Source organism: Haemorhous mexicanus, chromosome 5, assembly GCF_027477595.1.
Source record: "Haemorhous mexicanus isolate bHaeMex1 chromosome 5, bHaeMex1.pri, whole genome shotgun sequence".
In the NCBI taxonomy this organism is placed as follows: Eukaryota; Metazoa; Chordata; class Aves; order Passeriformes; family Fringillidae; genus Haemorhous; species Haemorhous mexicanus.
In genome coordinates this window covers 15,971,479-15,987,502 of record NC_082345.1, presented here as the reverse complement: position 1 = coordinate 15,987,502, position 16,024 = coordinate 15,971,479, and the positions used below count along the sequence as shown (strand labels likewise).

The 16,024-nt window shown below is 42.0% G+C and overlaps 1 protein-coding gene across 19 annotated transcripts in view; it reads left to right on the top strand.

Moving 5' to 3' along the window:
• PPFIBP1 (PPFIA binding protein 1) overlaps window positions 1–16,024 on the top strand; it is a 103,103-nt gene that overhangs the window by 64,706 nt on the left and 22,373 nt on the right. For 9 of the 19 annotated variants that reach the window (XM_059846063.1, XM_059846067.1, XM_059846072.1 and 6 more), the window contains 8 exons: window positions 4,165–4,251; window positions 5,366–5,479; window positions 6,027–6,158; window positions 10,656–10,748; window positions 11,233–11,325; window positions 13,034–13,148; window positions 14,346–14,378; window positions 15,689–15,750. In XM_059846063.1, coding sequence (XP_059702046.1) covers window positions 4,165–4,251; window positions 5,366–5,479; window positions 6,027–6,158; window positions 10,656–10,748; window positions 11,233–11,325; window positions 13,034–13,148; window positions 14,346–14,378; window positions 15,689–15,750 — 729 coding nt within the window. The remainder of the gene's footprint in view (window positions 1–4,164; window positions 4,252–5,365; window positions 5,480–6,026; window positions 6,159–10,655; window positions 10,749–11,232; window positions 11,326–13,033; window positions 13,149–14,345; window positions 14,379–15,688; window positions 15,751–16,024) is intronic. The other 10 variants (XM_059846080.1, XM_059846075.1, XM_059846074.1 and 7 more) reach the window with 3 other exon arrangements.

Sequence of the window (16,024 nt, the reverse complement as noted above, 5' to 3'; positions counted from 1 at the left end):
AGTGTGATTTGTGCTGCTTATTTCATCTCTAAAGCAGAAGAGAAAATGAAGGAACATGAGGGTGTCAGCTGTGGTAAGCTAAAAATGAGGTTTATTTTTGAAAGGAGAATTCAGCAACTGAGAGTAAAAGGATTTTTAAAATTTTTAATTTTATTATTATGTTTAAACCAGCAGCCCCTAGAAACGTTCCTGTGGTTTGGAATTCTAACTTGCTTCCAGGGAAAAGGGATTAAAGACTGAAGGCAGGCAAGCTGTGAAAGTTTGGTGATGCTTCTACTTGCTAAGGAATAGTTCCCTCCAGAGCAGTATGGATTTTTTACACTTAGATGATTACAGACAAAGCTTTACACACGTGTTTAACAGATTAGCTGTGGATTGATCTTGCAGAGTTTAGAAGTGCACTGGGTCTGATCTTACATGGCATTTTAAGTAAATGCTTGACCTCAAACTTCTGTGAAGCCTCAGTGGCATTGTGACAACTGTTCTTTTGTTTTTAGGATTAAAATCACTATTGGTAAATCTGCATTCTCTTCCCATATAGTGTTTTGCAATTAATCACTAACATTGAAAACACAAGCAAAATCTAGCTGCTTAACTGAAGATAGATTTTAAGTTACTGATGAAAAGAGCCTTCTTCAGGAAATGGAAGGCCTTGCTTACACAGCTAGTAAATTATGTTAATCCTTTATAGACTTAAACGATATCAATTTGATCCAGAGCTAACTACCAAGTGCCCTAAATATGCTTGCAGTTGCTATTCAATCAAATATTTGCTTTTCTTTTTTGCTTCTCTTACTGTTTTATTTCTTTTCTTCCCCCCCCCCCCCCCCCACCCCCCAAAGAGGAGCTGTTGCTCTGCAGGGTGAGCGCCAGGCTCAGTCGCAGGGGAGGATGCAGATTCCCTGGTGGGGAAATGCTCCCAAGGGACACACTGAGTGTTGCTCGCCTAGGTTTTGCACACACCAGGTCTTCTGGCATTTTTTAGACCTCCCTGCAGCCCATTCCTTCCCACTGGGGCTCCCTCCACCCCATCTCCTGATGCACTACTTTCCTAAATCCAGCGTTTGAGCATATTCCTGCTCCATTTCTCTTCAGTCCTGCTCACTACCATTATTGCTCTCTTCTTCTCATATGTTTCATCTCCCCTCTTCCTTCCACATCTCTCTGGGAAGAATATCATGCCAGGAATCTACTTTTTACCTTTGAGGACAGTCCAGACCAAAGATCTGGGAAGGTGTCGTGTGTCCAGTGCATGCAGGTCCTGAGTCTCTGCACCACTGTAAGCAGTGCTCAGGCTGCTGCTCTTAGAAATAGCTGCCATGGTCTTTCTCTATCACCCATTCTCCAACTATCATCGTTTTCTCCACCGAAACCAAAGTCAGGGGCTTTCTTGCCTTTTCATACCTCAAATTAAGAGTCAGTCATAGGTATTATATAGGTATTATATAGAAGTTACAACACTTCAGGCAAAGAGCAAACAATTCTTGTGTTGTACACAGAATTTTTTGGGTTTGGTGTGCTACAAGAGGTCTGGCTTTATGCTGATTTTAGAAAATATTACTGGCAATACCCAGAAAAGAGATCTTTGCACCCAGTACACACAGCTTGCAAAACCAAGACGTCTCTGCAAGGTTTCTCCCAAAGAATAGATGAGCTGCCCTAAGTGTTTGACAGGATGAGAGGAAATGGCCTCAAGTTGTGCCAGGGTGGGATTAGGTCAGATATTATGAAAAATTTCTTTCCTGAAGGAGTTATTAAAAATTGGAACAGGCTGTTTGGGGACATGGTGGAGTCACCCTCCCTGGAGGGATTTAAAAAATGTGTGGATATGGTATTTGAGGACATGGTTTAGTGGTGAACATGGTGGTGGTGCTGGGTTAATGGTTGGACTTCATGATTTCAGAGGTATTTTCCAGCCTTAAGGAGTCTGTGATTCTGTTAGCACTATTTTTTGTTTTGTGGGAGAACAGCCTTTTCACTTGTCCTGTTTGGGGTTCCCATCACCTCTCTCTGATGGCAGGGTGCAGCTGCAGCCTGAGCTCCCCCTCTCCCAACACTCCTGCTTTAAAGCCAAAGCTGACATGCTGAGCCAAGTGGAATTTTCCTGAGAAATGTGAGCAGAGTTTAACAACAAAGGTGTCTTGGCAAGATGCTGTGCACAATGACTAACATTCTGCTTTCACACCTCGTTGGTTTTCACAGACATTTTAATCGTGCTCTGAAACCAAGACTTCCCTTCCCTTCCTGCAGTCTTTGGTTTTAGTTCATTTGTGTCTGGTTATGCTGACTGAAGCTATCAGGAGGGTCAGTGGTTCAGGTGTTGATGTGGTGGTTGGGAGGCAGGGAGTCAAGTCAATTCCTTTGGCAAGGAATTCCATGTTAGCCCCAGCAGCATGGAAAAGTGTCTTTGCAGCTCTACTGCCTGTAGTGAGGGATGGATACCACTTTCTCACATCAGACACATGCACTGGACTGATAAATGTGTTGTGTATTACAAAATACAGGTGCTGTTCTTATACAGGCTGAGTAAGTGCTTGAGTTGTACTGGAGCTCTTAAAGGACAAGGGAGCTGCAGAGCAGCAAAAGTAGACAAAACCCTCAGTTCTGTTTTCACAAACAACTCAGGTCACAAAATCCAAAGTATAATCTACTTGTTGAACAGCTAAAAGGTTTATTTCAGTTTGAATGCTTTCACCTGAATTGAAGTGTTATGAAATGGAAGATCTCATGGATCTTGAATGGCATGAGCTAAATTCTGGTAGAGGTCAGGGGGAAGATGTGGCAAACTCAGAAGTTTAGAGGAATTTTGCCCTGGGGTTTAGTGTCTGCGTGGTCAGGTGGCTTAGTATTGTGCTGCTAAATAATTCAGATACAGGGTCATAAGTCAGATCATTGTGATGAGGTACTGGTACAAATTTCTAGAGAGCATCCTTTCTTAGTCTGCTGGAGCAAATTTCAGGGGAGACATTAGGGTCACCAAGTGAAATTTCATGCTTGTGAGACACTTTCGGTGCTGCTCAGTGATTTAAGACTTGCCAGGATGCAGCCTGATTTCTTGAGAGCACTGAGGTGAGGTCAGACACTTCTACCTTCTCCTGTTTGCTTTATGTTGGATCTTAAAGTGATGCTGGAGGGAGTTCTATTGTTTCAGGCTTAAACAAGGCAGTTTCAACCAGCACCCAAGGCCAGACATGTAATTTAGAAAAGGAGTTTAGCCAGGAGGTTTCCTGAGGTATCTGTAATCAGGGGAGATTCAAAGCAGGAGCTGGAGGCTTGGAGCTCCTGAGTGGTGGTGGCCTCTCAAGGCAGGGTTGTGCTGCAGGCTCATGGGAGCACAAGGATCAGTCACACAATTTCTTTTCATCGCACATTCAGGAGGCAATCAGGGCCCCTCAAAATTGTTGGGTGTCTCTGCTGAGTGCCCTGGATTTCAGAGCAGCTTCTGAGACTCCTTAAAGGGATTTATGCCATGATGGGAAGAAGGCTTCCTTTTCTGAGCCAAGATCTGATTGTGGCTTGGATCATGAAGTGCTTTGAGACAGCTTTGAATATGGATAGAACAAAATCCTTCCCACTGCTCAAGAGCGTTGAAGTTATTATGAAGAAAATTGCTGATTCCTCTGAACTCTCTGATAGCATTAACATGTATTCTTGTTTCCCTCTAGCCTCAGGCAGCTTTACAAAGAGATTTGTTTAGAGCCCATACCCAGTAGAATGTGTCTGATGTAAAAGGATGTCTCTGACTGTGTGTATGAGTTGCAAGAAGCATAATACACATTTTGTAGATTGTATGTTTGGTTTTTTTCACTTGCTGAATGTCTCAGGGTATTTGTCTCTTTGCAAGTATGGCTTAGCATTGTGTAGCAATGAGTCCAAGTTTTGTTAGCAAAATGCTAAATGCACAGTAAGTGAATTTTGCAGATCTGGGTCACCAAAAAGTTCTTCCTTTCTCATCTTTAAGCCCCTGAAGAATTCTCTCCTGAATGGTGGTCATGTGACCTTTGTTGACAGTTGATTTGATTTGTAACTCTTAGGGGGCTGGAGAGTATTTCAAACATGTTCTTAAACTGTGCAGACTAAAAATGCTCTCCTTAAGTGTTTCAATAAGGTTGGATGATACTGTGCCACAATAGCTGAGTATACAGTATTTGTTGTCTTTTCCAGACTAATGGACACATATCTGGGAATGGAGATGTTTATCAAGAAAGACTGGCTCGTCTGGAAAATGATAAGGAATCTCTTGTTCTGCAAGTGAGTTGTCACCCAAATAATTTTTTTCTGCTCTTGCATTCACTAGATTGTCTAAAAGTATGTGATAAAACCTCTGAGAATTTATTTGGAGTAGTGATGTCTTAGTGTTCAGAAGACTTGCTGGGATGTGAGAATTAACCCAGATTAGAGAAAGGTGTGAATTCAGATTGCAGGAAAAATCTAAAGGTCTTTCTGTCTGTGTGTCTGTTCTCTTTGAATTTGGTTAGCGGAGCAGGTCTGCAGAGCAGCTGCCTACTTACATCCATGTATATCCTTAAGATCACCATTTCCCAGGGCCATTCACATGGTGTCTGCATCAGGAGACATTGTCCTGTTCTTAGGAAAGGTAACAAAAGCTGCAGGACTGGCTAGCCAGCAGAAGGAGACAAGCAGCTCCTTGGTGCTCCTGCTGTCTTGCTGTTGGAGCCAGGAGTACCTGGCACCCCTTGGACTGCATAGGTGGCATCCCCTGATGTGGACCGTGCCTAGGGGCTGTGACAGCACTGAGCTCACCCTCCTTCCCAGCAGTACTGCAGGAAGTGCCTGTTGAAAATGAAAAAAATCATTCAGAAAAGGCAAAATGAGAATCTGTCTGCTGTCTTAAAAATGTTGTCTTGGTCTTATCCAGCCTCTGGCTGTCTGTTTTAACCTTCTTTGCTTTTACTGTTCTGAAAAGGGGAAAGTGCTTGTTATGTTACACTGTGTGCAATCACTTGGGAAGGAGAATAAGTTATAAGCAGCGAGGTTTATGTGGTGGTTAAGGTAGGAGCTAATGGGTTGAGTTAATGTATTGTCACAGCAAAGGCATAATTATTGGCAGTAAAATGCAGCAGCCACCCATTGTGAAAACATCCAGTGAGGAGGGGAGTTGCAGAATTGCAATGTGTCTGCCAGAACTTTGGCTGCAATTCTAGTAAGTGTAAGGGGAGAGCCTTCCCTCCTCTCCTGTTTTCTTTGCCAAGTGGCATGTCCCCTTCAGAGCTCTCCTCCTTCTCCTCCTCTTCCTCTCTGCGCAGTCCCAGTTAATCTTTGGCATAACCAGCAGTGTTGCTCACCTGCAGTATGGCACAGGTGCAAGGTGTTAAACATGCATCCTTTTTTTCCTGCTGTCCAGGTAAGTGTGCTTACAGACCAGGTGGAGGCCCAAGGAGAGAAGATCCGGGATCTGGAGTTCTGCCTGGAGGAGCACAGGGAGAAGCTGAATGCCACAGAGGAGATGCTGCAACAGGTATTTCACAGCTCCATGTCTGTCTTGCTGTCTTGTCTTCCCTCTGTCTTAACAAACTTTGGTGAGAGCAGTGCCCTTCAAGGTGTTGCAGCCCTTGATGTCTCTTAACTAAGGGATCATTTTCTATCATACTGGCTCTAAAGTCTTTGCACTTAGTAATGTCAGTGCTGCTTTGTGCTGCTGGAATCCAGTTCTGCCCTCCTTTGAGTCCTTCCCCACTGAACTTCCAAGAGGCTTAGATTAAAGCCTCTGGAAGGATGGGTGGATTCCCCTCACAGCTCTTTGCTGCCCAGAGCAACTGTGATAACAGACAGGCTTTTTTCTTGTCCTGGCAGCCAGCCCATGATAGTGCCCCTGTGATCCCAGATGCATCCTAGGTGCCTGGAATCTGTCAGATGGATAATAGCTGTGTCTCAGGGCTTCACATAGAGCAAGGATGAGGGTGATGCTCTTCCCCATGAAGGAGACCTTTAGCTGTCAAAATAAATTACTGATTTCTTCCCCTTGGGTGAATAATTCCGTTCTCTTCCTCTTTATCTTGAATCAGGAGCTTTTAAGCAGAACAACCCTTGAAACACAGAAGCTGGATCTTATGGCAGAGATTTCCACTCTGAAATTAAAGCTTACATCTGTAGAGAAGGATAGATTGGACTATGAAGACAGATTCAGAGACACAGAGGTGAGTAAACCCCGAAAGGATAAACTGTGAAAGCTGTGTCTTCGCCTTACCTGAACATTTTCTGGGATTTTTTTTTTTTTTTTTTTTTTTTTGTCAGGCAAGAAGGGGAACTCATCTTTAAGGTTAGAACATGTTCCTTTTAAAGTAAAAAGTGTCCTCTTTCTTAAATTCTGGTTTTACAAAGAAAGATTTCCAAAGGTAGTTTTTGATTCTGGCTGTCAGGTCTCAGGAGGGGTGGATTTAGGCTAGATTTTAATAAAATCATGAACGTACTGCACTCTCCTGACCCCACATAAAACTGTCACCTTCTGAGTAAGGCATGTCTGAGGCAAGTACAAGAAGCACCCATGTGCAGAGACACTGCACAGGAGCAGAACGTTTGGGATTGCTAACAGAGAGTGAGCTGACTCGCTGTGGGGCTCTTGGGAAGCCTGACTGCAGACCCCAGCCTTATGGGAGCCCAGGACCAGAGGCTGGGGGAACAGAGCCAAGTGGAGCTGCCATCCCTGGCAGTGCTCTCCTGAGGCATTTCACTCTGTGCTGCAGGTCTGTGTAGCTGAACCTCGCTCATGTTGCAAGCCAGAAAGGCTCAAAGCAAAGCCAGGAAACTCCGAGTATCAGCTAAGCTGTCCTGGCAGGATGATGGAGCCCATATCAGAAATACCTCAGAGCCAGCTAAGCTGTCCTGGCAGGATGATGGAGCCCATATCAGAAATACCTCAGAGCCTGCCTATGAAGCAGAACAAAATTTCCAGTTCTGGATTCATGAATGAGCTGAAATGTTAGCTGTTTGTTATGATTGTGGATGTTCCAGGTGTCATTTGTTTCTAGAAGGAAAGAAGCCCTATTGTCATGACAGGACACAAAATTGCCTTTTGCACTTCTGCCAGTGGTTTTCCCACTGCTCAGTTTCCAGTAAAGCACCATTCCTAATTGTATTGCAAGCACAAAAACAAAAGTCAGTCTTGCTTTTGGATTGCTCTTTGTGCCTGTCTGAAGTAACCTGCAGACCCAAAGAAAGCTACAGGTTGGAAACTTACGGCTTCTATCACTTTCAGGCTTGAAAGTGATTCTTTAGGTAGTGACAGTGATGTTCATTCCTGCAGTGCAGCACATCTCCTTGGGTGCTGCCAAGCTCTGGGGTGGATTCCTGTTGTTTCCAGTTACCTTTGCCTCTAGTTGGTAACAGGTGTTATGTGACAGGATCACAGCACTGCCTTCAAAGCAGCTGATTTTGTAGTGCAGACAAGCTCTGTGTGTGGCGTTGCTGGAGAAATTGGTGGGGGAAGGGTGGAGGGAATCACTGAAGGTCTCCTACACCGGTGGGAGGTGTGTGTAAGAGCTGGCTGCTCTCACAGCTCTCCTGGGACTCTGCCCACACAGAGCTCAGCTCTTTCATGAATTACAGCACACAGCAAATTACTCTCTGTGGGCTGACACTTACTCTAAGCAGCCCAAATGAGGGATCAACGAGCTGGCACCAGCAGTAAATGGCTGTGGGGAGGCAAGGTTTGGTCCAGATGGCCACAGGGAGCAGGTGATTTCTGACCTGGGTTCTGTTGTATCTGCATTTGCAAACACCCTGTGGTTTCTTCTGCTTTCCAGAACTGCTAACAAACGTGACTGGGCTTTGAGTGATTTGCTTCCTCTATTTCTACCCTTATTTTTGCTGAATATTGTGGAGTTCTCCTGGACTCCCTCTTTCTTTGTTTCCCCCCTGAAGTGCGATCTCTCCATAACTTCATAGTACAGCTCAGCATACCAAGAAGGTGGATATGGAGCTACAGGTTCCCAGAAAAATGGTTCCAGTGTGGGGAGTACACCACAAACTGCAAATCTGTAATCTCTGTGCATATCTTCTATGAAGACCTTCCTCTTTGAAGTACTTTGAAATACACTAAATGCCTTTGATAAAAATAACCTAAATTTTATTTAAATAGTAGTTACTGTAATTAGGGACTATATGGATTTATATCAAGGATATTTGTGCCAGAACTAATGAACTATTACTAAAATGTTTCTCCCTCCATTTGAAATCCAGAATGATGTCCTTTAGTGTGATATATATTATTATATTGTTTCTTCTTTATTTCAACACTTTATAGCTGTAAAAACACTTAGGCTTAAATGCTGGAAGGGATATTATGTCTTAGTTTTCACTTGGTTCAGTGAAAATATGAATGTCTAATTAGTTGGAGGGTCTCAGCCCTTACAAAATCTCTAAGAGATATTTTGGAGGCAGTACTTATTAAGAAGTATGCAGTATTTTATTCAGTGTTGATCTAATTATATTGCTGTTTATCAATTATTTTAGAAGAGCTGAATGTTAAAATGAATATTTAAAATATTTGACCCTAAAACACGTTATGGCATTTATGTGGAGTGATTGAAATGGAAAAAGATTCATACCCAGACTAGGAAAGCGAAACTGTGAATATTGCTTCTGGTTTTATTTAGGGAAAAGAAAAAATTTGATGTCTGACAACTTGTGCAGCTACTGTCTCCTACAGAATTACCATTCTGATTAAATCCTTCATATTAGCCATTTGTTAATTATGTCTGTCATTGCAACTTCCCATTCCAGCTTGGTTGGTTACTCATATTCCTCATTCTTTGTCTAAACAGATGCCTCACTAGATCTTTGTGCTCTACGATTTGCTGTCTAGATGTTCACAAACACCCAGCTTTTTCAAAGCTAATTGTGTACTTAATAGAGATTCATAATTGTTCTGTTCTTTGATTTATTCCAGTATTTCCACTTTCTCAGCAGACACCAGCATTATTTTCCTTGAGGAGCACGGGTGGTCTGAGTTGGGCTGAGTTTATGTAAGAAAATACCCCACAAGAGAGTTTATTTGGGAAGGAGTCCATAGCCAGACTGGGCCTTTGAAGCAGCAGCCAGAGGCTCACTCACAGGGAATTCTTTGTGATTTATCCACCATCACCTCCAATCTGGCTGCAAGATTGTTCTGTTTTCTGTGTCACACTGAGTATTTTAAAAGTCATGTAGTTCAGGTGACAAATATGTGGAGAATAGCCTCAGCAGTGAGTTCCACACAGCATATTTAAGACATTGGATCATGCTGTAGGAGAGAAAAGCCCCAAACAAGTAAATTGTCGAGGAATTTCAGGTGTACCTGAATGAGAAAGTCACAGATTAAAGGTAGTAATTACTAAAACCATTAAAATGTTCAGTATTTTCACTTTCCTCTTGGTTCTGAGAACGGAACTTGGATCATTCTGAAGAAATACAGGTGCTGCTCTCTTAGCATCAGGTTCATTAAAAACAAAATAATAACCAGAGGCTTGTAAGCTTAGGAAGTGTGATGTGGGGCTGAAAGGCAGGTGTTATCAGGTGTCATTAGAGAATACCCTCTAAATGTCAGCTGCTGGCTTGTTAATTTCTAAATATAAACCTCTATTAATTATAGTATTAGCTCTGAGAAATTGTGCTTAGAGCTGTTAGCTCAATGTACAGCATTGCTTAATATGGATGGGGTTTGCCTCAGATGTAGGAAGGAAAGCAAACATAAGGACCATAAAAATTCCTTATTTGAGGGTACTGAGGTCCTGGCACGGGTGGACCAGAGAATCTGGGGCTGCCCCATGCCTGGAAGTGTCCCAGGCCATGTTGGACAGAGCTCTGAGCAAGCTGAGATCGTGCAAGGGGATCAAACTGGATGGGCTTTAAGGGCCCTCCCAACCCAAACCATTCTCTGACCTAGAGTATGAGGAGGCTTGGCGGAGCAGTCACACTCAGGGTTTGTTTGACCAAGGGGGCTGGGGGCACTCAGGTCTGACTCCCAAACCTGGCAGGATCCATCAGGATGGCCAGAAGGTCGAGCTGGTCTACTAAAGAGCTCAGATGTGAGTTTGTGATGGCTCTGAGTTTCTTCCAAGCCAGGCTGAGTTTGCAAAGCCCAGATGTAGTGGTGCCATTGATGCTTAAACACAGGTGCCTTTGCATGTAGAAACCTGTGATGGCTCCTCTGTTCAGCCCTCAGTGAGAGGGTTCTTTTAAGTGGTGGAAACACAGATTTTTACAGTGTAATCACTTCATATTTTGAAAAAGCAAATGATGGCTGGTGAGGCTGGGGCAGGAGGAACTGCAGAAGGGAGGTGGTGGCTGCTGTTTGTTGAAGGATGTCTGCCACTGCTTTCCATTGTCCAACCTTAGTACTGGGCTCCAGACAGCTGAACAGAGAAGCAGGAGGCCTTTCCTGGCCCTCAGCATCAGGGAACACAACTTCAATTTATATGTCCCTTTGTCCTCTGCCCTCTTACATTCAGTGCAGTAACACAGAAACTGAGAAGCTTGGTCCCTGGATATTTAGGAAGCTCTGAGTTGCTTGACTTAGTGCTGGATCTGGGTGGTGTGGTCTTGTGTACTGAGTTCCTTTTATGCCTGCTTTTCTTGTTGTTACAGTCATAGCTATTCTTCTGGTTTGTTTACTGAAGTTCTTTGTTGTTTCTGGTTGTGTTTTTCCCTCCACTCAGGATTTGATCCAGGAAATAAACGAATTGCGGTTGAGGGTGGGAGAGATGGACAATGAAAGACTCCAGTATGAGAAAAAACTGAAAACAACCAAAGTAAGTGAGGCTGAGGGGAAGAGGCGGGGATAGGTGTAAATCAGGCTTTAGGAATTCACTCTTTTCCCTAATCCTTACCTGCACCCTGCAAAATCCTGAGCAGCTCAAGTCCTGGGGTTTTATGGTTCTCACTTAGCAGCAGTGGCTACTCCTAAATAGCCATGCTGGGGTTTTCAGTTTGAGCATTGTTTTTTATGAAGGGTAACATACCATGCTGTTCACAATAAACTGATTATGTGTTTAGACCTTTGTTTCGCATGTGTGTCAAGAAATACCAGTTGCAGTATGTAAGGTGTATGCCACAGGTTAAAAACAGCATTTATTTTCTCCTAAATGTGCTAAAAACAAACCACTTCTGAAGCAAAAGTATTCACCTAAGTACTTCTAGGAGCCTGTTTCTCTAAGTGTCTAACTTCTCTTTGCCATTTAGCCTTGTCTCTTTTCTACCTTTAGTTTCCTCTCACTCCTCTGTCTCTGTTACCAGTCTTTAATGGCCAAACTTTCTAGCATGAAAATCAAAGTGGGTCAGATGCAGTATGAAAAGCAGCGGATGGAGCAAAAAAGCCAGATGCTAAAGGTGTGGTAGTTTCTGGGTAATGCTGGGCCTTTTTTGAATCCTTCATGTTCCACCCTTTACTGGTCTGTCCTGCATTGTGCTGTCATGCTCTGTTCTTCATTAATTGCTGTGTGTTGATATGCAGTGTGCCCTTCCTCCTTAGATGTGGAAAGCTCTTTATGTAGGTATTCCTTATAAACAGCTTTTATATTGCAGAGGAGAGGATTTTCCTGCTCTGAACCTTGCATAGGTTACACATGATGGCATTAGACTTGGGTTAAAATCACTCCCCCTTCCAAGGGAAGATTGCCTAGTCTGTAGCTTACATCCATTATTCAAACAGAACTTTTTATCACCCTTTTAGAGAAAATCTATTCATGAAAACTATCTGGGAAATAGTGATTCTTTTATATTGTCCCCTCTCCCACATGTAAATTTGCATATCATACTTCTAATTCAGGAAAAGAAATGCACATTGACAACCACATGCAGCTCTAGTTGCCTGTGGGTATAACAGCAGCTTCTCAAGTGACCAAGAAATTATCTTGTTTTGGAGTAGCATGGATCCTACACTGGCAGAAATCCCATCATAATCTGTGCCAACTTGGAGCACTGGAGAATTGTAGTTATTCCCCAGCCACTGTTGTGGAAAAAACTTTGATTTCTTGACAATTTTAAGATTGATCTATTTTTTTTAATGATGCTTTAGAGCAAACAGGAATCAATTTCAGGAAATACTGTAGCTGGGCCATAGTTTGGGTTGCAGACATCCCTAGTTTGGTTTATTCCATGAAGGATTTGAAATGTCATTTAGAAGCTGTAAGTGCCAAAATGATGAGTCTTGCCTTGTTTTGCTTTGTTTCCAAACTGAACAAATTAAGTTTTCACTGTTGGGTACAGTTGCAGTGAGGGTTCTGTCTTGATGATATTGTTGCACAAGATATCTTCGGACATCAAAGAAACACATTACTCAAATTTTAAAAAGTTAAATGCATGGATCTGTGCCAGTCACTTGCTAGTGCAGATGGTTAGATCTAAGTTAAAACTTGACAGCATTTTTCTAATACACCCCAACTCCCCCAAACACCATCTGTCTTATTCCCAAGCATCTCAGCTCCAAGCGTTCTTTCCTCATACTTGATCAGCAAACCCAGACTGTGGCAGAGGTACCACCAATTTTTTGTCTGAACTGCTTTCCAGTATGTGTCCATGTGCTTGCTGGTGTTGTGATTGATTTTTTTTTCCATAGAAGCACTGGTGATTTCTGAAACTGTCCTTAGCCTGGTATAAGCACAATTTTGGAATTGTTCAACTTTGAACATGCAGCATGCCCCATAAATACCAAAAAATGTATGGAAATGTTAGCATTCAGCCTTTTCACCTGCATTTTTTTCTATCTTTGCAAGGTTCAACAAATAAAAAGACTGTTTGGTTTTTTCCCCCCTTTTGCTCTTTCATCTTTAAATTTTGATGTGAAGTTTTTTTCCAATTACACACAAGACCAGCAATTTCAGACCACAGACCCCCTGGTTTTGCTCTGTTGTGGGCTCAGAAGTCTGTTGGGATGTTCAGAGTCACTTTGGTGCACCCTCAGGCAGTGTTAAATGTCAGGGGCCCTCAGTCACTTCCACCAGCTGAGGACCTGTCCATTGTGCTTCTTAGGAGGGGATTGTGGAAACAGCTCAGCTGCCTGTGGAAGCTGCCACTGAGTGGCTCTGTGTCTTTACAGGATGAGCTGTCAGCTCTGAAAGACAAACTGGAGCAGAAGGAAGCCGAGGTGAAGAGGTTGCATGAAAAACTGGTTTCCAAGCTGAAAGGAGAAGGGATTGAAATAGTGGACAGAGGTAAGAAAAAGGGAGATTCTGTCACCGTGTCCTCCTCAGTCACTTCATCTGAGGTCATGTTTCTTTGTACAGGAAATAAGTGATAAAAGCCTGAATTTTCCTGAACTTTGTCTTGATGTTTACCTCTTGACACATATTTAGAGGGTGTTGATGATGCAAGTGCTAAACTTTGTCACAGCAAGGTCTTGGTCAAATTTAAACAAGACCAAAAAAATCCCTAATTAGCTCCTTACATGGCTTGCATGGGGCCTCAAAATATACAGTTTATACTGGCTGCGAAATTTTTAAACTAATTTCTACAAATGCTCCAAAAACCTTGTGTTGAAAAGGAGACTTCCTGGTAAGGAAGGGGAAAAGCCATACTGCAGACCAAGGTATGATGTGGACCTACCTGTAAGTAGGTGAAATCAAGGATTGATTCTGGATTTGTGTGCTCATTAAGTCTAAACCTTAATTAGGCTTGAATAAGCACAAAAAATTTACATTCTGGCTAATTCTTTTATTGACTTGTAAAGAAGAAACTATTAGTATTTATTTATGGGAATCTTAGATTGAGGACTTATTTAAAACCAGAAATTTTTAATTAAAACATCACAGCAATTTTCCACAGACTTTTTTGACCTGATGCAATTTCAATTCTAAATATATCTTACTGATAGTTGTTGCTGACTTTAAAATTGTGCTTTTAAAGTATGTTTTTTAGAAAAAGAAATGCACAAGAGATTAGTCTCCTCCCCTGAACTGAGGAGGAATATGTTGTGTGTAGATTGTCACATTTTAATTCATGAAATGATGTTTTCAAAACCACTGCCTAAGATCACTAAAAGTGATCACAATGAACTGTGATTTCATTTTTTTAAAAGAACATTTAAATGTGAGCAGGGTCTGACTTCATTGCATTCATGACTACTTATATAGGGCTTTTTTTCCCTGGGGAACTACTTGAACTCTCATTACCCTCTGGTCCTCAGCTTTATGGTTTTCAGTGTAGCTCAGCAGAATATCTCTTGCTGTGATGAAACATGTTTTATCTGCCTTGGACTGATATTGAGAAGTGTTGTTTCCAGATAACAAATTATCTGCCTCATTAGCTGAATGGGGAAGAGTTGACTCATAAAGTATCAATAATGTCTTAAAAGTTATTTCATGTCATAACCTTCATGCTAATTTCCAATCCAATGGGTTTTCCTTGCACAGATGAAAATTGTAAAAAGAAGCTCAAAGATAAAAGTAAGGTTCCTGGTGTCTTTCCATGAGCATTTGCATTCCAGAAGTGCTTTCCAGAATAGCTTTCTGCATGTGTTTGCAAAACTGCTTTAGCAAATGTTGTTAGGTTGCATCATCTATAACCCTTAGTTACACTTACAGTAAAACTGGAGAACAAGGGTGAGTGCATCACACTTGAAACACAAAGTTTTCTGAAGAAAATCGTACAGATAAAGGAAGATTAGGTCTCAGGAAGGCTCACAAAGCAATTGCCTCTCAGTGAGATGCAGTTGCAATCCAGCAGACCAGATTTTCACCCAGCATAGCTGAGGGAAAGTCACTGGAACTGGATCAGGTGCTGGTTTAGCCCGATGCGTCTAAATGTCTTTCATCTAGAAAGCCAGCCAGGCTGCCTCTTTTCTTCTTGTATTTCATTAAGGAGGAGAATGTTTTTCCTGCTCTGTTTGCTTTCCATGAATTTTTAGGAAGTTGAAACAGGGCTTTTTTGCCTGTGAATTTGGCTACCTGCCTACATTTGTAGTGAAATTTTACTTTTATCTCATTCATGCAAGGTTGTCTTTAGGAAAAAATGGAGATTGTTTCCATTCTTTTTGAATTCCTAGCCCAGAACACCTCCAGAACATACATGTTCCCATGTATTTATATTTCTTGGTAAATAAGGATTATAGATGAAGCTCTGTTGTCTGCATTAGGAACCTTTCCCAGGCCTGAGCTGCCATGTAATATTCCAGCATGCCTGCTCATCACAAACACTTGTGTCATTCCACTGTGCCCTCCTCATTGCTCCATCCATGCTGGATTAGGGCTGAGCATCACTGCATGATGCTTCCTTCATCACATCCATTCATCCCCTGCCTTTGTTGAGTGGATTTGAGAGATGCTGTTTGGGGTGGTCATTGACTGTTGTATTGAGGATGTGTTTTATTGCATTCCAAATGTTGGATATTGTTTATTTTGAACTTCTTGTTTTGCAGGTATTTGGTAATTTTAAAGATGGAAATAGTGAAAATCAAGCAGTAGTTTTACTCTTGAGTTTTCCATTCTTGTAAGGCTTGGAGAGGGGTGGGGGGAGGAAGGAAATTTCCTGGATTTCATGATTTCCTTGATAAAAATGTCAGAGCAGAGGTTTTGAAGAAAAATACCTTCCTTCTTTGTGTTTGCATGTAAAAAAGAATTTAAGTTGCTTATGTTTTGTCTGTGACTATGTCAGTCTACTTTCAGATATTACTGAGTTGCTTCTAGATTTTTTGTTTTTCTTTCTTCCTTACACTGTCTTATTTAAATTGACTTTGAGAACTGTATTGTGTTTTTAGATATAGAGGTACAGAAAATGAAGAAGGCGGTAGAATCTCTAATGGCAGCAAATGAAGAGAAGGTAGCCAAGTCATTATTTTTTCAGTAATCATTCATCACGTTGATTTAAATCTCTAAGAAAACCTTCACGTGTGAGCTTTTCACAGTTCAACTAAAAACCAGATTTATAAGCATCCATGATTTTCTGCAATCATAAAGATCAGATTTGTACAAGTCGATGATTTTCTACAATCAGAAGCGCTGCAGTGCCTTTCAGGGGCTATGAGCATTTATGAGCTCTGTGCATGTGCACAAGATCTGTTCAGAGTCCTTACACTGTTGAGTTCACTGTGGTT